The sequence below is a fragment of the Pelodiscus sinensis genome, chromosome 25 (genome assembly GCF_049634645.1).
Source record: "Pelodiscus sinensis isolate JC-2024 chromosome 25, ASM4963464v1, whole genome shotgun sequence".
In the NCBI taxonomy this organism is placed as follows: domain Eukaryota; kingdom Metazoa; phylum Chordata; order Testudines; family Trionychidae; genus Pelodiscus; species Pelodiscus sinensis.
In genome coordinates, this window is record NC_134735.1 from 9,840,222 (window position 1) to 9,862,900 (window position 22,679).

Here is a 22,679-nt window from a genome sequence, read left to right on the forward strand (position 1 = left end):
CATAGCTCTACTTACTGTGGCAAATCTAAGTATGTCGACTTCAGCTATGCTATTCAGGTAGCTGAAAATGCAGAACTTAGATTGATCTCCCCTCATACTATAGAACTGCCCTTAAGTAAAGTCTCTGTGTTACTGCAGTAGCAATAGTCACAGAGAGGTAGCCGTGTTAGTCTGATCTTGGCAAAATAAAAAAAAAAGCAGTCATGTAGCACTTTAAAGACTAACAAGATAGTTTATTAGGTGATGAGCTTTCTTGAAGAAGTGTGTCTGCCCCACGAAAGCTCATCACCTAATAAATTATCTTGAGTCTTTAAAGTGCTACATGACTGCCTTTTTTGTTTTGCAGTAGCAATAAATATAGTACAACTCTCACATTGGCACTCTATTAAAAACACATTCACCATAACATCTAAAAACCAGGTTTGAAGAAATTCTAGAATTTTAATTTAAAATTGATTTTACACATTTGACAATGCAAACTTAACATTTTTGAACATACTGCATGGTAAATACTGTGCCATTTATAACAATGTGTAGGCAACCATTCAAAAGAGATACAACTGAGACATTTCCACATAACGTACTACAACAGTTTTTCCATAGGTAAAACTCAGTTCCAAATAGAAAGAGGTTACAAAATGTAAACCTCTCTGATGCTGAACAAATGGCAGCTAGTGTGAATGATCTGAAGATTTTTTAAGAGATATGGGCTTTAAAATAATTTTAAGGAAAATTTGAACTAATACTTCCATCACCAACAATAACCACCAATGCAATGTGATATTGGGACAAATAAGTTTCCAGCTAACACAGGCTAGAGGATGAAAAGAAAATCTTACATTGTCCAAATAGGAAAATGTTTAGGCCCAATCCTGCAAACACTTAAGTGCATCAGTAGCATAATATTAATAATTCTAAATTTACACACATGTATATCTGTAGATTCTTATGGCCTGATACAAGGAGTCCTTACAGGAAATTTAAAAAAAGCAGCAAGAAATTACTTGCATATAATTTAAGATGCTGTATTTAGAAAGGGGGTTTTCTTTGGTTTTCACCACCAGTCCATGTTGGTGTACTTCAGTTGTTGGATTCTATCACAAGAAACCTGTTTGGTTAGTATAAAAAAACCTGATGCAGTATAGCAAAACAAAACAAAAAAAATTGTGTACATGTACACAGTATAATCAAATCTGAAATGGGTAATTCATAAATTATCACAGTACACTATTTAGGAATTTTATTAGACATTTTTATCATTTTCAGACTCATGAATGAGCATGACTTCCGATCTGAGGATTTGCTTCAGGCGGTTCAAAAAGGTCAAGAATCAGCAACATTCAGGAAGTGTACAAATAGTGAACAAATCTGAGAGTGTTCTATTTGTTTTTTAATCTCCCCTTTACAATCACAGCTATGAATCTTTATCTTTGTGGAAGGAAGATCCATTCTAATGGGGTATTGTCATATTTATTAAAAAGTAGTATTGCACTTTATTAGGCCTTACATATTGTTTTGCCTAACTAGGTTAAACTTGTTGAGCTAGTTTTGCCTAATTTAGTTTTTTTAAATAATCCATTTTTTTTTAAAAAAGTAAATATTTAGGACATACTACCCCATCTTTCATAATATTGATCAAATTCTAGGTCATATATAACATGTTTGGTAATCTCAGTACACATTAAATGGATACATGTCCACATTCCAGAAGATACCCACCTAGCAAAACTGGAAATCACCCACACTAAACTTGGTTATACTGTTCAGCCATACAAGGGTTTCAGGCATTGCCCAGAAACTGCAAATGCCCACACAGTTTTGATCTGAGTCACATGCACCCCTCTCAAAACAATCTCACTGCATTTAAGAATGTACAATGAATTTGCCAGAGTAGAAAATAAAAGTCACATAGCTGGGAGTCTTTGGTGACTTCAGTACCTAAAGGCTATATGCAGATTACAAAATAAATTTGCAACAGGACAGGTGGCACACAGACACCAGAAATAAGAATGATTTGGATTCAGCCAGAAGTGAGCGAATGCTCAGCTCTGTGAGAAACACACTCAGTGCTGGTGTGTGTTATATGGTGACCACTCTGATTTTTATAGCAAACACACAACATAACCTTCAAAAGTTCCCATTCAGATGTGCCACTCGGCCAAGAAACCACATTTTGTAGATGAGGGATTTCATCCTATGACTGGTACTGTTTGTGGGAAAAAATAAAGTAGTAATATAGTATAAAAATGTAATTAATTATCTACTACAATTCTAGAATTAGCATTTATGTTTCACCTATCTTGGCCTTTCATTGCTGAATGTATTACAGCATTCTCAACAATTTATGTCTTCACAATTATAATTTCCCCCATATGTATGGGTTTTTACTAAAAATATATATTATATAGAATTTATTTCCAAGAATATAAAGCAAAACCAAATTGGACACTAGAAAAACATTACACCTAAAAGGCAGCTAGGGCTAAATTTACAAATTATTTATTTAAAAACCCGAGTACATTTATAGGAAAGTCTGCTATCCATAGCACATTCTTCTTATGCCTACTGCTTGAAAACCTGCATTTATACCCCGTATTTACACAATATACTTGCATTTGTGTGTATAATATACAACTTATGTATATACACAGAAGTATATACACATAATACATGAAGACGTGCCCATAGATTACTAATTTTCCCTCACATTTGTGATCAAAGTGAAATAAGTTAAATTTCTTAAAACGCAAGATAAAACTCAGGAGAAAGATGTTTGAATTTATGCAAATCTTAAAGTTCCATGTTTTGAAAATGTTTCTCTGAAACAAACTTTACATAATTACAAAGTATTGACTGTTTTCTGTGACATGCAGGTGAAAGTATGCCAGATATGACAGTATACATTTTTCACACAGTAAAATTAAAAAATAGTGCAAATTATGGTTAACACGCTTGATATCGCTCTTTTCAATGGCATCATGAGTAAGATGGTGTCAAAGGAATAAAAAAAAAAAAACTATCTTCAAATATGGACAAAAACCAGTATCCAGAGGAAATTTGAGCAAAAATTTGCAACACAGTGTGTGCACACAACCTTCAACAACAGCAAGCCATGCTATCATAAACTAAGTTCCATGAAGCATTTCCTTTAATTTCAAAATACCTTGGGTTTTTTTAATATAGGTAGTGTATTCTGGTGAAAAGTTCTTTCCTGAAAAATATTTCAATGCAAATTGGCCACCAAAATCATAGGAATAAAAAATGTTTTGCAGTATATCTGCCTTTTTAAATGACGCAAACCTGGTCAATTCCTCTGCTTAGTGAGATTTGCTGTATGTGTACAATTCAGCAAATCACATCAAATAACTGGATGCTACAAAACTTCACGTTCACTAAAACTAAGATTCTAATTAAGAATAAAGGAGCAATTTCAAAGGATTGTTGACAAAATTTGCACAAACAGTTTATTTTAAAAAAGTCTATTTTATTCTATGTGCTTTATGTACAACCTTACATATTTATTTTTATGTCTGATGAATAGTTCGCATTTGAACTCTCACTTTCAGGTGCTTTTTTACCCCTTATTTATTATGGAGAATCCTCTTAAAGCAAAAACTATTTTCTCATGAGTTTCAAAATTACAAAAGAGATGAGTATGTCAGAAGTTTCCCAAAATAAGCTGCAGTGAGAACTGATCAGCAACAGAGGAAAGATTTTAAGGCAATAAGAGGCATCAGTGCTATGATGCTCCAATGTTCACATCCAGATTCAAGTTCTACTGGAAAGATGATCTTGGAAGTCTTTTTCTGATCTGTTAACTGTCAGATACTTCCTCTTCCTCCTCCTCCTCCTCCGATTTCTTGTCCACCTCAGATGTATCTGAAGATTCATGGAGAAGGACATATTCCCTGCTGCTGAACCCAAACTTCAGCACATCCTTTTCTTTCAATTCATAGTAACGTTGAGGTTCAATCCGTTGGTTATTTAGGAAAGTACCATTGCCAGAGCCAAGGTCAATGATGTAAGGCTTGACTCTGCGGCCAACTGTACCATCAGCACGGGTGTACTCTACAAGCCTGGTGAAAACAAAAACAACTTCTAAACCAGAATGAAAGAAGTATAACTAGCCACTTTATGCTGTTAATAAAAAGCATGATGGATCTTTCAGAGTAAATTCTCAATTTGCAAAATATTGTTAAATACAGAAAGTTAAGTCTCTGAAAAGATACCAGGTATTTAGCGTGCCTAAAAAATTCCTTCCATATAAACGAGAGGAAGTTAAATGAAAGCCTGTGCCATGTTTTAAACATTAAAAAGATGAAGATTACAGGCAACCGACTTATGACTGCCTGACTTATGACCCCTCACATTTATGACCTTTTTTTCATGCAAGATAGCTCCTAAAACCTCACAATTTACATCCACAGCTTGCATTTGCAACAGTGTACGATGCAGACGCCACACGTTATCCCACAACAGGAAACGCACAAGGTCAGATTTGCCAGTCTGCAGCTGCTGCTTGAACTATACGTGTCTCCACCACATTGGTCTTCACTTTTTAGTTATTTTTGTGCATTATTTGAACTATTTAGTTTAGTTTTTCTGCATTTCTGTTGTCAATGTTGGTATTTTTTGGGCATGAAATGGATTTCCAGGAACAGAACCGCCATTTATAACATTGTGCCTATGGAAAATAAGGGTTCGACCTACAACGGCTTGACTTACGACGGTTCTCCAGGAACCAATTAGGTCGTAAGTGCAGGGGATGGGAAGGGTTGCCTGCAGTAATATACAAATTGTTAATTGTTTCCATCAACAACTCTGCCTCCAGCAGTTGGCAATCCCTGCTGCTTCAAAGGAAAGCTGGCACTCTGTGTTCCTTTTCACTTTTTTAATCTATATTACATCACCACAAATGTTACTCCAGTTCGTACATATGTAATTCTATTTTTGCTACCGCTATATTCTTTGCCTTAATTAAAAGCTTCTTATAGTTAGATGTGAGGAATCAAAGGTAATTTTGATTACTGCTAAAATGATATGCAGCTGTTACATAAAATATGGCTAATTCTGAAATAGAAGACATGTTTATAGATTTAATGATTTGCAGAGACTCTTGAGCACTCAACCTGCCTTTCACTCCTCTACAATCCAGTTTCCTAGTAGGGATGATTAAAAAAAAAATCTGTTAAAAATTTAACTGTTAAAAATCCTAGTGGTTATACATGCTGCATCCCTATTTCCTAGGCAGGAACAGTGAATAATACTTACCGATACTGAAACACAGCATGCTGTTTGGAGCAAGATGGGTGGTCAATAGGAATATCTGCAATTCTTCGGTGCCTACCTAGCAGGTAAGCGCTTTGTCTGTGAATGTACATGACTGGGAGAACCTCATCATTCTTAAAAGGGTAGAGACGCCATCGTTTCTTTGGAATCCGAGCTTCTGGGGGCTCACTGTATTTAATCACAACACCGCGGAAGGTGTTTGAATCCTCTAGGAGAGCACCAGACAGCTCAAAACTTGGTTTCTCTTTATTTGTTGGATCTTTAACTTTATTTTCATCATCAGGTTTACCAAGGTCCAGAGTCTCATCACCGCTGCTTGCTTCATTCTTCTGGCGATGTTCACGTCTTCTCTCATTATAAAACTCCCTCTCCACTTGCTGCTCACGGAGATTTTGGGCATCCCTTTCTCTCTCATGGCCTCGACCTCCTGGCCTTTCATGAAGATTTTTTCTTCTCTTGGAATGATCTCTGTGTCTCTCTCTGTCACCATTTCTCTCTCGTCTATGTTCTTGCTCTGACTGATCTCTGTGCTGTTGTTCCTCGTGTCCTCTCCGGGAATGGTCATCTCGCTCCTGTAACAAAGAAACATTCTTAGTGATCTATTTAGAATTAAAGATGAAAATTGTTTTTGAAGTCTTTAAAATTTCAATTTAATACAAGCCTATAGAAAAACTCAATCATGAAGTATACAAGTTTTTAAAAAGTGGATGAAAACAATTTCCTCATTTGCCTGCTAAGACCCATGTTTAGGTCTCCGAATTACAGTAGAAATTCACTCCAGAACAGAACACAGATCTGCAATCCTTGCACTGAATTAGGAGTTGATGAGATGACTGACTGTTCATGGAATGTGTGACCATGAACACATTTTGTAAAATAAACATAAGTAGAATCAGTTTTCAGTTACTTTCTTTTAAAAAGCAAAGGTTCTTGGCTTACATATAATTTACTAGTGCTTGGCTTATTTTAAATTATATATTACCACTGATATTAGGGTAGAACCCTGAACTCCCCACTGAGGATTATGCTGGGTTCTGTACAGGCAGCAAAAATAACTGTTGGCCAGGAAAGTTTAAAATCTAAAAATTAAATTAAAATATTTGCTATGCTCTTAACAATTTGGTCATTTCCTTACATGGAAAAATACCATCTTAAACCAAGTTTCTAAACTACTGCTGATATTACAGACCAATGTTTAGAACAAATTTTCCTAATACAGGTTTGACCTCCTTGGTCCACACCCTCAGGCATCTGAGTGGTCCTGAACCAGAGAGTTTGCCAGACCAGGGGAGATCAAGGCTCCCCTCCCCACTGTCAGCTCCACTTCGGCCCTTCTACTGGGTGTCAGCCCTGGCTGTTAGGCTGTTTCCCACCATGCTGGCCCCAGTGCTGTCAGTCCCAGCTAGAGTTGCATTCCCAGCCACATTGGCCCTACTGCGGCTGGCCCTGGCCAGAACTGAGCTCCTGACCCTGGCTGGCCTCTTGCTTCCAGCCGCTGGGACTCTTTGGTCCAGCAATATCTGTGGTCTGGTCGAACCAAGATTGTTGATGAGGATTTTAGAGGTTCAATCTACACTCAAACCACTTTAATATGGCAACCCTAGGAAACAGGTTTTGCTGGATTAAAGATTTTGTCAGCTCAAGGAAAGAATGCGGAAGATGGGAGCAGGGTTGTTACCTGGCACTCCCATGGGAGCAACAGGAAAAAGCCTCCAGCAGAATGCATCCCTGTACTGCTGTTTCCCCTAGCTGGGAAGGAGGGGGTACAACAGAGCTATTTCTGCCTCCACCTGCCAGGGTCCATATCATATTATGGGTGTTGCTGAATTAGAAACACCCCGAGCACAGAAATTATAGTGTATTTTGGTTATTCAGTCTTCTGCATGTTTCAACACATGCATAAAATCTTACTATGTAGCTGAACTCAATAGCCACTGTTTTCTAGACATTCCATTATGGAACCCACTTTGTAAAAGGTTACTCTCACGGTTTCATCTCACTTCCCAACATCTTTGTTTGCACAATTTCACCAAGAAAGGTATCACGGCCTACATGCATGAGCAGGTCTCGACAAATCATGTAATCTACTCACCCCCAGTGAGTAGATTACAAGCTGGCACAGCCAGCACCATGAGATCTGCGCATCCGCAGCTCGCAGAACCTCGCGGCTGGCGAGCAGGGCTCACCGCCGCTTGGCGAGCCCTGTGCATGAGTAACACTGTTGTATAGTGTTCTTCAACACTCAAGTTGGGAAAATAATCCCCAACAATCACTCAATTTTATGATTTAGGACATGTCTACACTAGGGATGTTAACTAATGTTTATTTGTGTAAATGTGTAACCACTAGATTTCTTAGTGGTTACATGTTTACACACCTGTCTCTCTCTCTGCCTGCATACCAGCCGCTGTGGGAAGCAGCAGGGGTGAGGAGGGCAGGTGGATCCCCAGGCACCAGCTCCCACCTTCCCCCCTCTCTGCCTCTGATACAGAGGCAGAAAAGGGGTGTGTGCACAAGTGTAGTTGTCAGGATTAACTTGGTTATTTGTGGAAATGGCTACATACTAACATCCATAGTCTACAGTATAACTGGTGTGGAAAAAAATGCCATCCCCTTGAGTGACAGAACTTTTTCTGGCCTTAGTAGTGTGCACAGCACTCCGTTGGTGGAAGTTCCTAAATGTCCAAATTATAATAAACGATAAAAATAATCAAATAATAAAAAAATAGGGTAATCAAGTGATAAATTAGTCATACCATCCTATTTAGATCGCGTTCCCACGTTAATCTAAGCAGACAGACAACTGGTTTCAACAGATGCCCACTGATTTCAAGTCATGCCTCAGTCATATAGCATAATTTTCAGTGCTAGGACATTAGTGCTTAATATCCAGCAAATTACCTGTTTTACTTTGACTACAATATGATGAGGGCTTTTACTTCTTTTACTTCTTGGAGACTTGCCTCTTTTAGCAGATGACTTGTTCTTTCTTTTTGCTGGTGACCTTTAAATATTCAAAAAAAAAAATCATGTTTTGGGTCCACAACCCACTCTTGCCCCAAGGAAAAAAGGAAAGGAAAAGGCTTGTGCAAAACACACCTGACAATTTAACCTTAATCTGTAACTACTACTGTCCTGTATTGTATCATAGAAGGATGAGGTGGTGGGGAAGGGTCTCCCAGTTGCAGTGTTCCCTTTAAGCTGTGAGCTTGGGCTGCAGCACAGAGGATTCAAATACCACCCAGCTGATTGGCAGAGGGCCCACAGCTACCCACAATGTAGCAGTGCACATCTGCACACGCTCCGATGCACACAAAATGTTGTTCTACACACGGAAGGAAAAACAATTGGGCCATTGCCCCGCTCTATGTATCTGGGGGCGGTGGACACCAACCGGTCTGAAGGGAAGAAGTGGGGGAGGAGGAGGAAACGCTGGGAGAAACCTTTGAGCGGGAGTGGGGAATCTCCGAGGGGGGCCGGGGAAGGGGGGGCTCTCCCCCGCGCGCCCTGAGTCTCCCACACAGCGTCCAGCGGAGCCGCAAGGACCGCACGAGACAGCGAGCGAGGCTCTCCACTCCCGCCATAGCGGGTTGAGCGCAGGCGGCTGATACCTGCTGCGGCCTTGGGCTGCTTGATGCGGCCGGGCCGGGCCCTGCTTCCGCTCGGCAGGCGGGGACTGGCTACCCCGGGCGGAGCGGGAGCGCCGGGGGCTCCGCTTCTCCCCCCCGTCTTCCTGCTCCTGTCGCCGCCGCTTCCGCCGCCGTCGCTCGGGCTCGGCCTCCTCCATGGCTACCGCCGGGACCCCACGAGCCGGGCTGCGGCCGCACGTCCCCGGCAAGCGGAAAAGCGGCGGCTGCGCAAGGCCCTTCCGCTCACAAAGAGTAAGCGAGAAGCCTAGTACTTCCGCTTCCGGGGCATCTGTGCCCGGCGCCCCGGAAGCACTCGTGCCAGGCAGGCCTGAGGGGTGTGCGCGCGGGGGGGGGGGAAGCAGGTGACGTGGGAGGCCTCGCGTGAATAACCCGGGCGTTGTGGAAACCAACGCGCTGTGTGAGGTGGCCTTGGGCGCGCGGCGCCTTCCTCAGCCGATCTGGCTGCTCTCAGCCTTGGCTGGGCTGAGGGAGTGGCCCGGCCTCGCCAGCCCTGAGTTCGCTTTTTACACTCTACGCATGCGCAGCTGGACCCGTTTTCCTCGCCACAGCCGGCACGGCGCGTGCGCGGTCCACTTTTCTCGCAGCCTGGGTCGAGCGCTGGCGGGCGGGGGCGCCTCGTGACGACGTGACACGGCGGAACGCGGCCCCGTTGTTGCCATGGTGACGGTACACGGCTTGCGGGGAGAGAGCGAGCCACGGAGCCGCCATGATCCCCCCGGCGGACTCGCTGCTCCGCTACGAGACCCCGGTGCTGGTGAGCCGCAACCCGGAGAAGCGCTCCCCGAAGGTAAAGGGGCTGCCGGGGGGCGAGCGAGCTGGGAGGGCATCGGGCGGCTGGTTGATGGGGGTGCGTGGGGAGGGGGTGGGGTGCGGGGGGAGGGGGGAGGGGGTGGGGGGGTGCATGGGGAGGGGGGAGGGGGGGGGGTGCATGGGGAGGGGGTGGGGGGGTGCATGGGGAGGGGGGAGGGGTTGGGGTGCATAGGGAGGGGGTGGGGGTGCATGGGGAAGCGGTACACGGGGACAGGATTGAGCTGGTGTTATGTGGAGGGCGGAGAAGGATGAGCGGGGGGGGCAGGGGGGGCTGGAGGTGGGGGGCGGGTTGAACTGGGGGCTCATGGGGAAAGAGGGATTATGGGGGGGGCCGGGAGAAATTTAAGTGATGGAGCATGTGAGAGACCTAAACTGGGAAATCTAGGGGTTATTCTGTTGGAGAGGGAATTGCATGAGATGAGGGCATGGGGAGCCTGTGTGGTTTCCCCACGCACCCTGGCTGAAACATGTGCCGTGCCTTTATAGCCCTGGTATGTTTCTTGTTTGCAGGCGCGTCCTTTGAAAGTGAGTCCTCAGCAGCCAGTGTCAACTGGACCTGTGCCGCCTCCTCCAAAACCCAAGACTACTCCTACAGCTGTAGATCCAACAAAACAGGCAGAAGAAATCTTAAATGCAATCCTGCCACCAAGGCAAGAAACTGCTCTTGCACCCTTTCACCATGGTCCCAGGAGAAGTCATCAGTGTGAAATTTTAAGGTTGGGGGCAGGCAGTGAGGGGCTCTGAATGTTAGGAGTCAGGGCATGTCACTATAAGGTGGAGCCACACGGTAGTCATCGATCCATCACTAGTAAAGATTCACTATATTGACTGTTGATCACTCTCCTGTTGACTCCGGTACTCTAGCAGAACAAGATGAATAAGGGGAGTCAATGGGAGACTTTTGAGTTGACTCCCCACACTGTGGACCCTATGGTAAGTAGATCTAAACGTCAATTTGAGCTATGCTGCTAATGTAACTCAAATTGAGTAGTTTAGATTGACCTGTCCCTTGTAGTGTAGACCTGCCCTCAGTGACTGTCACAAAATAGCGTTGGGGAGAGATTGGGAGATGGATTTCTAGCTAAATAAAATATTTGTTCCCGTCAGTGCATGTGGCTCATCTAATAGTTGGTGCTGACTGATTAGTGGTAGTTACATAATATGTTTTCTAATTTCCTCAATACCTATGAGGTAGTGAGTGGCCTTGATTAATTATACATCCGTTTCAAAAGTAATATAATCTAGAAATGTTTTCTGCTGTTTCAGATTACTACATGCAGTATCAGCCACAAAACAGCAGTCCCTAAGCCTTTTTAAGTCTTGTGTCTTGCCTGATGCCCATGTAGCATGCCTGGATATCTGAACACTGCCATTCTGAACAGTTAGCTATGTTTACTGTTATCTAAGTATCCTGTAGTTAAAAGTTCTTTACTTGCTATGTAAAATGCTATCAAATTCCTCTGTTGTTGAAATACCAGTTCAGTAGGGGTAATGAAGGATGTAAAGTTAGCATTTGTTTAGGGATCAGGACATTCAACAGAATCTGTGCTGACTTGATCTCTCGATTCTACTGACAATGGAAGCAGGAGAACATGCTTGCATTGCATGCTTTTGTGTACAAAATATGGGATTCCTTCAGTTTGTGGTGGAAATGAGAGCTCAAGCATATGCTGATTTAGTCTGTGCTGCTTTTGTGATGCAGAGAATGGGTGGAAGACAACCAGTTATGGATTCAGCAGGTGTCCACCACTCCCAGTACCCGAATGGATGTAGTTCATCTGCAGGAAGAGCTGGATCTCAAATTACAGCAAAGGCAGGCTCGAGAAACTGGGATTTGTCCTGTCCGCAGGGAACTCTACTCACAATGCTTTGGTCAGTGAATACATCTAGGTCCAAGATACTATAGCAAAAGGCTTGTTTGAAGGATACTATAATACTAGAAGTTTCTGAATAGCTCAGGACATGGGGAATGGGAAGTGGAGACTTCTATCTAACGTGTATGGATTCTTGTCCACCTTGGTCAGGAAGGAATAAGAGTCGTTACTAGTGTTCTCACTAAGATTTTCCAACCATGAGCAGAGTGAATTTTGGCTTGTGCACCAATACTGAGGTCATGTGCGCTGGTTTGGATGTGTGCCACTATGGCACCCAAGTTATTAACACACATGTTCCCAGCCTTCAGAGCAGAAACCCGCCCCTCCCCCCGCCATGTAGCATATCGTATTCCCAGTTGCTGGCGCAGACAGCCCTCTCCCCATGCGGCAGGTCCTGTTCCTGGCCCCAGCTGCCAGGTCCCAGCCCTCTGCCCCAGTGGCTCCCTCACCATGTCATCTCAGCCGGCCCCACCCACAGGAGCAGCCACCTGCTGCGTGAGTGCTGCTGTGAAGCTCTCCAGAGGAGGGGGATGAGGGAAGAATTTTGTGTGCATGGCCACACAGGCGCACACCTTAGCAGGAACTATGGTCATTACCATCCCATGTCTGTCTGTCTGACCTATTGATTTCAGTTCATTTCTTGGTGCAGAGATCCACATCAGAATTAACATAAGAAGGCTACTTTATGAAGTCTCAGTAAAGAACCCTCAGTCAGAATGGACACACATTTTCCTCTTTTGGTTTTAATGAGTCCCCTACAGTGCAGGGCTGAGACAGACTGGCAGAAGGAAGTGCATGTGGGAAAGCTTTCATTGTTACTAAAAATATTGTATTAGCCCTCTTGCATCTCTCACCACCATATATAGATGAAGCATGGTTGCCACATGCGTATTTCCTCTTAATTTTAGCTTGTCTACAGAACAGTATATTTTTAAAAATGTCTATATACAAGCTGATGCCGAGAAGGTGTCACTGTGGCAACAGGGCATTGAATAGTAAGCTGGGGTTGCATATTTGCATGGGAGGGAAAAATTCATTCAACCACACTTAGTTCATGCTCTAATAATTAGATTGTCATGTTAAATAAATTAAATATCTTGGTTACACCTTGTTACTCTTCTTGCTGTCACAGACCAACCATGGAGACTGGAGGAAGAAACCAGCCACTGGGTCAGAGAGATATATTAATATAATTAATTTTTTATTCATTAGCCATAGGAAACTTCAGGTCTACACTACCTTGTCTTGAACACCACAAATGTCATGGCCATAATTACGTTGCCAAGCACACTGACCCATGTCAAAATGTTTGTCTTGAAACCCGTGTAAACGTTCTCTCTCTCTGTTTACTGTTACACTTTTTTTATTTAAAGATGAACTCATCCGTGAGGTTACAATTAACTGTGCAGAGCGGGGACTATTGCTGCTTCGAGTCAGAGATGAAATCCGAATGACCATCGCTGCTTATCAGACACTGTATGAAAGTAGTGTTGCCTTTGGTATGAGGAAGGCATTACAGGCTGAACAGGGCAAATCTGACATGGAAAAGAGAGTAAGTGAGGCTGTAAACTCATAGTGTACCTATGATCTGGCTCAAAAATGTGCTTCTCATCTTCCTCATCCTGGCTCATTGGGATTTTCTCACATTTATTAGAGCACTCTGACAATTTCTTTTGCAAACAAAATCAACAAACAAAACCTTCACTATTTTCTGATTTGATCAATAAACTGCTTCAAAATATTGTTTACCTTTTTAAAAAAGTTTTCTAGTTCCACTGGGTGGCAGTAAAGATCAAAACACATCTTGCTGATTTCCTGAGGCTGCTTTAATGGACAAATTGTCGATTATCATTTTTTTCTTCAAAGATAGTAAAATTTATATCTTATATTTTAATTGTATTTAAAAACATAACAATGACTACCAGGCATACCTATGTTCTTTATAAGATTCTAGAATTAGAAGATGAAAAGCGAGAGTTGGAAAGACAAGTCAATGAGCAGAAAGCTAAATGTGAAGCTGTTGAAAAACGTGAAAGTGAAAGGCGGCAGGTAGAGGAGAAGAAACATGGTGAAGAGGTGCAGTTCTTGAAACGCACTAATCAGCAATTGAAGGTTAGTAAAGAACTCTGACTGCAGTGCCTTAGTAGGAAAAAACTGAAATATTTGCTTTGTAAATAGTGAAATGTGAAAATGAATTTTCCTTTTAATTGCTATTCTCTTAATGAAAAGGCCATATGTGTTTGTGTTCCTTGCTAATTTGCAGTAATGTTTCACGTTCTCCAAATTTTTAAAGCTCTCTGCAGCTCTATAGAATGCATAATGGACAGGTAGTTCAAATGGCCCCAAAGCTTTTAATATTGGTTCACTGATCAGTTATTGAATGCATAATTGCAGTTGTTTCCTAGGCACTGAGGCACTTTAGATTTCAGAATTTAGGGGACTTTTAAAATGTTTTAAACCTGACTGATGCTTAAGGACTGACTTTTTGTGTCGACCCGACTCTAGAACAGTTGGCTGTCAGCAGAAGATACAAAAAAATCTGAGAAAGTGTTTTATTTTTAAAGCCTCATTCGTACAAAACGGGATGCTCCAAATAAGGCAGACAAGGAACACATAATTATTCTTTTGCTGTTGGCCAAAAAATACTAGAATCCTATCCTTTATGACAAGGGGCAGTTTAAAATGAACTATTGTAGTAAGGGACAAAACTCCTTTGGGCTTCAGTGTAATGAGGGCATTTCTCCCATCCATGTCTAGGGATGTAAAATTTTGATTAATTGGCTAATTGAATAGTCACTGCAATTTGCATCGACTATTTGATTAGTTGATGCTGGCGCCTCCGCCTTTGAAGTGTAGCACACGGCATTTCTTAGACTGCACACAGCATTTCTGGCCCCAGGCGCCACATGGTGTTGCTGCTTTGAAGCACCCTCTTCCCCCCCACCCCACTTGCTGTCTCTTTCTGATAGAGGGAAGTGACTAGTCGACTAGTGTGTTTACTATGCGATAAGCGTTTGGTTTTCGGATAGTCGACTAGTCATTCACATCCCTATCCATGTCTGGGGTTTTACTTGAGTAATAGTAATTGGATTTCATCCATCAATGAAGGGGTAGGTTGTAAAATACTCATTTACTGCTGGAGTGGAGTGAGAGGTAAGCAGTGTACCTGAAGTTAGAAACTACTTCAGAAGGGACTTTGATAGATAAAAAAAATTAAAACATATCATTTCACCTTTTTCCTTCAGTGTATAAACAATGCAGACTATCAGGAGCAACCCCTTCTATAAAGACACACACAATAAACTTTCCTAGCTTTGGGGAGATAATGTATAAAAGCACAAAAATTCATTTATATTAGTCTATGCCTTATATCTTCAAAATGGATCCTACTGACTTCTTGTTTGGTCTCACCTTTGTAGTGGGGGCTGGAGGAGAGGAGAGAAAAGTGGTTTCCTCCTCCTTTTTTCTTGGCCTCTGGCTTATGTCACAGGAGTGCCACCTATCTGACCTCATGTAAACAGTTGGTAAACTTTGCTGTAGCATATTCTAGCTGTGCTGTCTGACATAGACCACCACAATAACTACTTACCCCTTATCCTCTGCTGACCTTCAGACCTTGATTTTGCATCAGAAGCAACTCTGAGATTTGGTTGAAGAGCTTTTGAATAGGAGCTTTTGTTACAAATGTAAAAAAAAGTGTGTTTCCACTGGCCGCCCAAGTAATTGGAAGAAACTTGAGTCACATAGGCTGAGTCTGTGAACTTTCAATCTTTTCCTAACACGTTCAATGCATTGGGATCATAATCCTCAGTGCAATCGAGTTCGTCTCTCCCCTATGTTGTACACCAGAATTACGGATAGTAAACGTCAGGGATGCATTACTAACTGGGTTCTTGAGGCAGGAAGCATTTGCTTGGTTCAGATTAAAGCATTAACTACTGTATTGTAAGTAGTAGTAGTTCTCCATTTGTCTGCTAGTGCTCTCTCCTGGAGCCAGAATGTGTCAAAATAACTCTTCCCATGGCTGTCCTTGGCTGGTTGATATGTGTGGATCATGGCAGTTCTTTCTGAGACAGGGAAGAACTCTCATTCTAAAACAAAGCACCCTGGCTTTGGCAATTAAGATGGTTCTCCAAGCCAAAAATATTTAATTTGATGAAAGCAGGGTTTGTGTTAGCTGATCCCAGGATAACATTTCAGTTGCTGTTGAAAAGTTACCTCATGCTTGTGGTAAAAATGTCTATTAAAACAACCCAGAACCTTCCTGGCCAGATCTCAATCTCTTTATTAACATTTAGAGTTACTTTCCTTATCTCTGACTTTATCACATCAACACTCTAGACTTCATATCAGATAATCTGACAAGGTCAGACCAGCAGGCAGTGTCTTAGGCCAGAGGTAGCCATTAGGCCAAAGATCTGTTGCTACCGAATCCATGTTCCTTTCCTAAGCCAGAAGCATTTATGAAGAGCTGTGCACTTACAATTGCTGCCACTTATTTTTTTGATGTAAGTTCTGGAAGTTTCATACAGTACAAGCTCTCTGTGCATTAGTAGCAAAGTTCCTTTATCCAGGACTTGGGCGTCAAGTTTTCTCAGTGACTGAAAAATTTGCAGTTTCCAGATACTTTTGTCTCTGAGTCAGAGCTCGCATTCCAAAGCCCAAGAGCCAAATGTTTAATTTAGCAAGCATATTACAGCCTGAAATCGGAGAACAAACCACTTTTTCAAATTTCCTTTTCAATACTTTACATTATAAAATGTGTCTTTCACTGTGTAGAACCAAGGTCAGCTTTGAGTTTTCTTTTCATAATGCAACACGTCTGTACCTAGAATGAAACACTAATTTATGCAACATGGGGTAAAGAATAAAATCACTGGTGAATCTGGCCAGGTTCCCTTGGAATATTCTAATAACTTTCTAGTACCCTCGCTCTCAAAATAATGGATAACTGTCCCCTTTTAGCAATGGGGAGTGGAGTTTAGTTTGAGTTTAGTCTGGCTTAATGAGTTATTTGTCTTTCAGGCTCAACTTGAAGGCATCATTGCACCAAAGAAGTAGATTTCCTTGTGGGGCCCTGCAGGAAGAACTCATGAAATCTTTCTCTGAGCAAGGCGGTTGTAGTTACTGACCCAGGTCTGTCTCCTTCATAAAGTGATTCTGATTTCCACATTTAAAAGTAACTAGAAATATTTGAATTGCATTCCTTCTCTCCTTTCTTATTCTAATAGATCAAAATCCTTTGCTAATTACTGTGACCTCATTTTCAGTCACTTTTCAGCATCCAGCTCTTTGTATGCTGAACATGTCTGGGATTTGCCTGTGATTCTCTAACCTATCACTGTTAAGGTCATACTATTTTTAATAAACTTTTTTACATTAGCACCTCTGCTTTTACTGATCTGTTAAATGTTGTACACAAAGCATGGGACTAATATCAAATGGAGGGTACTGTTCAAATACATGCATTTTAGCTGAATGAATATTTTGTTTCTGGGCTGGGAGCAGGTCCACATTCCTAAACTTTCTGTTAAGCTATACAGCTGCCAATAATACTGGATATGAACAGTAAGGGGCCAGCCTGCTTTCTGGTCTTCCGAGCTGTGTGGGGGAAGGAATAGCTCTTTCAAGCATGCTTTAACATCATTATCCTTTCTGCTTGGCTTCCTGCCTTTCCTCACATTCACTTGTCTGGCCCAGCACCTTCATTGCTACTGTGAAATGAATCCCACATCTCTATTTTCAGTACACTTCTGTGATACACTTCACTTTCTGCTGAGTCCTAGCATACATCAACTGTACCTACCCTGGAGTATGAATTTGTAAAACAGGACAAAATGGAATCCGTTACCTTTGATTCCAGTGTTCAACAGGCAGTTCATGGAGTACTGTGCCAATTTAAAGTGTCAGTTTTAGTTAGAGGACAAGATTTGCCCTTCATTGTGAATAGTCTTTGGTGCATTTTTTGCACGAGACCCCATCTTGGTTCCAGCAATATGTTATCTTTATGGTTTACCATTCATTACTATGCATAGTTACCTCATTATCCATCCAAGCAAATGTTGGGTCACTTGGGCTATGTGTACACTGGCAGCTTCTTGCACAAGAACATCTTGCACAAGAGTTCTTGTGCAAGAAGTCTTGTGCAAGAAAATGTCCACACTGCCATGTGCGAGCTGTGCTTTTGCGCAAGAGCGCCCATGGCAGTGTGGACACTCTCTTGCACAAGAAAGCGCCGACAGCAATTTTAGCCATAGGGCTTTCTTGCACAAGAAATCCCTGCCAAGCGTCCACACTGCCCTCTTGAGCAAGAGGGCTTACACCTGTTAAAAAAAGAGCGTAGCTCTTGTGCAAGAAGCCCTCTCTTACCATGCCGTACTGTAAATTTCCTTGTGCAAGAGCGAGCAGGCAGTGCAGACGCTCTGTGGATTCTTGCGCAAGAATGGCCATACTTGCACAAGAGGCTGCGAGTGTAGACATAACCTAGGTGTCCTCACTTCCCTTCAGCTAGAACACCTACACCTTCTTATTTTTCATACTGTAATCCCCAGCCTTTTAGCCAAGGGGGTGTTCTCATCTCAGTGCCTACTGCAATGGCATGTCTGCCTTAGAAACTATTAGCAGCACCTTCAGTACATGCAACCTGTATATGAGGAGAAACAGCCAGCAAGGAGCCGTTTGCAGTAAGCAGCAATTCTATAAATTGATCTTCCACAGCATCAGTACCCCAATTCATACGAGACTCTCAGCCCACCAGGGCAGTCCCCTGTACAATAGGGGTGGTCAAACAGCAGCCTGTCAAGGCTTTTAATCTGATCTTCAGTGTTATAGTCTGGCAGCACAATCGTGGTAAGGCAGGTTCCCCCACTGCCTAGGCCTGTGCAACTCTTAGAAGCAACCAGCACTTCATTGCAGCCCCTGGAAGGGGGTGGGGGCAAAGGTCTCTGTGCACTGCCTTAATGAGCAGATGCCATCCTGACTGCTCCCATTGGACAGGAATGAGGAGCCAAGGGAAGCTGTAGGGCAGGTCCTGTTGGTGAGTACAGTGCACCAAGCTGCCTGCCCCTCCCCCTAGAAACTGCTGCTGGACATGAAGACTGCTTCGTGGAGCGACATAGGACCAATGCAGGGGAAAGCCTGCCTTAGCCCTAGGCTGCAGACTGGGAGCCACCCAAGGTAAGCATTACCTAGCTGGAGCTCACACACCAGCCCTGAACCCACTCTTACACTCTGAACCCCTTATTCCAGTCCTACATTCATATCCCACCATGCAATTGCTCTATCCAGATTTGGCCCTGGGGCCAAAAAGTTTGCGCCCGCCCCTGCTCTAGACTACCATCATGCAAATAATGCCTACAGATCTCGAACGTGCTCTCTGGCATACAGTTCAGTGCCTCAGTTCACCCTTTGAAATTTGATGCTGTAGGATGGATGATATAAGATACAAACCCCAGAGACTGCATGCCAGAAGTACCCAACTGTAAATGTTGTAGATTGCAACAGTTGTATTTATCTGCATTGCCTACAGCCTGTAATGGTTAAAACAAGTTTTATTTTAATTTCAGTTTGATGAAACCCACTCTTGTAACTAGAGCAGCTCTGCTCTCAAACCCAAGAGAGCCAATTCACTTTATGTAATACTAGCAGATTACTTGACATTACTCCTTAACTTTTTTAAATAAAAGGAAAATGTACATGTTTAATTGGAAATTATTGTATTTTTCAAAATTGTGCTGTTATTAATTTTAGTATTTTAAAAAAGGGAAATCCATCAAGTTTATTTTTTCTTCAATCCTATAAACCCTTGCTATGTCTTAATAGTCAATTTGGTTTCCTGTCTTCTAGCTTTCAGACAAAGTATTGATTTAGCTGTGCCAAAACTGAGCATGACTCCAAATTTCTCAGTTTTACCTCTCTTCTGTTAGGTTTACTGAGAAGCAATCCTATTCTTGGTTCATCATGGTTCAGTCTTTCCACATTTGCTCAGTTATGTCAATTTTGAGGACTGTACTTGATTTGGTGATACAGTGAACCCTCGTTTATCGCGGTAGATAGGTTCCAAACCCGACCGCGATAGCTGAAAATCCGCGAAGTAGGGACACCATATTTACGTATTTATTTAACATGTATATTCAGACTTTTAAAACCCTCCCTTTACGTAGTACTGTTAACAAACCACCCTTTAATGTACAGGGACGCTTGGGAGCCATTGCAGGGGTTAAACAGAAAGTTCAACAAAAAGTTCAACTTCAAACAGTCACGCACAGCACAGGTTAAAGTTAATGAAAAAAGTCCGCGAAGTCGTGAATCCGCGATGGTCGAACCGCGAAGTAGCGAGGGCTCACTGTAGTCTCTTTTCTGTTTGATTTTATGAAACACAATCCCATCCCATTTTCCTGAAAACCCAACCCTGACCTTGCTTTAAGTTAGGATGAAAAGAAGCTGCTTGCCAAATTTGGTGGTCCTTGCTCATACCATTTAGGAGGAGTTCTGATCAAACAAACTAACAAATATAGTAGATTTAAGTCCTTCCTAAAGACTAACAGTCTTTGCTATGTAATAACCAGATAACTTTTCACTAAAGAAAACAAAGCATTTTCCTGGCAGTTGCATAGGTTTGTCTTATTGTTCACTAAAGGAAATAATTTATTAGGAAATTTGAGCTCAAAGGAGAAAGCTACTGTTTAGCCATACCGACAGCCTCTAAAAGTAGAAATTGGTACATCAAGTGCACCTATCATGAATTCTAACAAATGGAATTTGGACTTAAATGTAGCTGCAAAAAGGAATCATTTAAGTTAACTTTCCCTGTGCTGTGAAAATAGAAGCTGGGAATGATCTCAATTAAGGGTTAAATCCTTTTTTCCATTATCTTGGAGTCTAGGGCTACCTCTACACTGGCATGATTTTCCAAAAATGCTTTTAACGGAAAAGTTTTTGCGATCGGGGCTTTTTTGCAGAAAACACTACTGTGCTGTTTACACTGGCCCTTTTGCGCAAAAGTCTTCCGGAAAAAGATCTTACATGAGATCGTCAGTGCTTTTCCGGAAATTCAAGCAGCCAGTGTAGACAGCTGGCAAGTTTTTCCACAAAATCATCTGATTCTGCGGAAAAACTTGCCAGTCTAGAGCCAGCCTAGTAGCCAGAAAAGAGGAAATTGTGAGGGATTAAAGATTTTGTAAGTTTTTTTTTTTTTTTTTTTTTTAAATATCCACACAATCCATTCTTCAAGCAAAAGGTGCTGGGAACAAATCAGAGCAAGTTACCCTGTTCTTGGGATGGTGGGCTTGGTGTCTCAGACTATAGACCTTTGTTTCAGAACACAAAATCTTCACTCTTTCAACATTTTCACAATAAGCCCTCACATAGTTTCTACATCAACTTGTATTTTCTTCTTTGCCAAGGAGATTCTGTAAGCTGCATTCAGTCAATTTGATTCTCTTTCAGCCTTCAATATAGTTCTGCAAGAAGAGCCTCAGTTAAAGTACTCCTCATTTCACTACAGCCACACACTTCCACACCCATTGGGCAGTTCTGTTCAAGGAAGAATGCTTTTTTTTCATCCTGCTGTGTCTGTTGTTGCCATGATGGTACAAGAAGTTTTTAAAAAGGATGTTTAAAACCTTAGCCTGAAATTGCCCATGTGACATTAAACATTGCTCAGACTCTCTCCAAATTCTAAGAAAGGCCAATTTGATTAGTCTAGTCCCTGCTACCCAACTGTGTATTGAATAGTGGCAGAAGTCCAACACTGAAGACTTCAGTCTCCTACAGAGACTTCCATTTTGTGAATGACCTAATTAAATAGTATTTCCTGTTATTGCTTCAGTTTTTCCTTGCTCATTTTCAGCCTGAAACTTAATTTATCCCAGGCTCATTCCTTTGCCAAAATCACTCTTGGGGACTCAGCAGTCCTAACAAGCTGAAGTGTGGTTACTCATTCCAGCAAGAAATTAAGACAAGGGATTCAATTTAAGTAAGAGCAGGACCCACTGATTCTATAGCTTCAAAGACACAAGAACACTTCCAAGGTATGTCACATGCATGATGCTCAAGAGTTGTGGCTGGTTGAATGGCCCAAGAAATGGACCAGTGTTTGCTTTTCACAGTTATTAGAACTCCCAAGATAACCTTGCACATGCAGAAGTGAGAATTTTCAGCTTCACTGCAACTTTACACCATGTCTTTGATGTTCAATAAAGATCAATTACTGCCATTTCCAGGGGCATGATAATTTGTTACTCTGGAAAGCAGCATCTTATTCTGGCAACAGCACTAGAACACAATGTAACTTACATCCCACAATGAACATAGTTCTTATTAAATAAAATTCATCTGGTTAATAATGGCTAATAGGCTGGAAGCCCTGTGAATGTACTCCTGCCCCAGGCACATGTTTCCAATGCCTCCCCATCTGCCATATCCCTTCCCAATCCCCCAGGTCTCTTAATAAGCAGTTGTGCAGGACACTGCCTAATTGTGTGGTTGTTTCATGATACAGAGATATGACTTGCAGAGTAAGAGGCAGTTAATGAAGCATGACACGCTATTTATCAGGAACACATGGCTAAACTTAAGTGAGGAAGAAGGCTCAACCTATGGCATGAATGCAAGCAATCACTTCCACTAGTCTGATGCTATATTGTTTACTGACTAAGGCACATACAGGAATCTTCATCATTGAAGATTCCAAGAGCAGGTTAGACAAACATCTGAAAGGGACAATCACGACGGTGCAGTATCCTTCATGAGTGGAGGGGACTGCACTTGGTGACCTCATGAGGTTCTCCTAGTTTTATGATACTACACCACGAACTGCAGCTCTTAACTCAATTCACCCCTTCTCCAAAACAACTTTGTAATTTGTTTCTAGGTTTAATTTAGTGCTAGATCACAGCATGAACTAATGTCAGCCAGGTGTGTTTACGCATAAAAAGCATTAAAATGAGTATGTGACGCAAGTGTGATGCTCTCTCCCACCAAACCAAGATCCATGGCTGGGCTTCAAGTTTAGAACTGCATGTTGTACATGAAGAAAAAACTGCGAACTAAAGGC

At 42.1% G+C, this 22,679-nt stretch overlaps 2 protein-coding genes across 2 annotated transcripts; one reads left to right on the forward strand and one right to left on the reverse strand.

Annotated features, from left to right (window-relative positions):
* Positions 1-417: 417 nt before the first annotated feature.
* On the reverse strand, positions 418-9,193 carry SNIP1 (Smad nuclear interacting protein 1). The gene is made up of 4 exons (XM_075908892.1): positions 8,901-9,193; positions 8,191-8,293; positions 5,272-5,861; positions 418-4,076 (listed from the first exon to the last, which is right to left on the reverse strand). Exons 1-4 carry the CDS (start codon positions 9,074-9,076, stop codon positions 3,815-3,817), a joined length of 1,131 nt encoding a protein of 376 aa, XP_075765007.1. The 5' UTR covers positions 9,077-9,193; the 3' UTR covers positions 418-3,814.
* A 32-nt stretch (positions 9,194-9,225) lies between these two features.
* Positions 9,226-17,008, forward strand: DNALI1 (dynein axonemal light intermediate chain 1). The gene is made up of 6 exons (XM_075908896.1): positions 9,226-9,726; positions 10,260-10,399; positions 11,452-11,621; positions 12,997-13,175; positions 13,571-13,735; positions 16,649-17,008. Exons 1-6 carry the CDS (start codon positions 9,646-9,648, stop codon positions 16,682-16,684), a joined length of 771 nt encoding a protein of 256 aa, XP_075765011.1. The 5' UTR covers positions 9,226-9,645; the 3' UTR covers positions 16,685-17,008.
* The last annotated feature ends 5,671 nt before the right edge of the window (positions 17,009-22,679 follow it).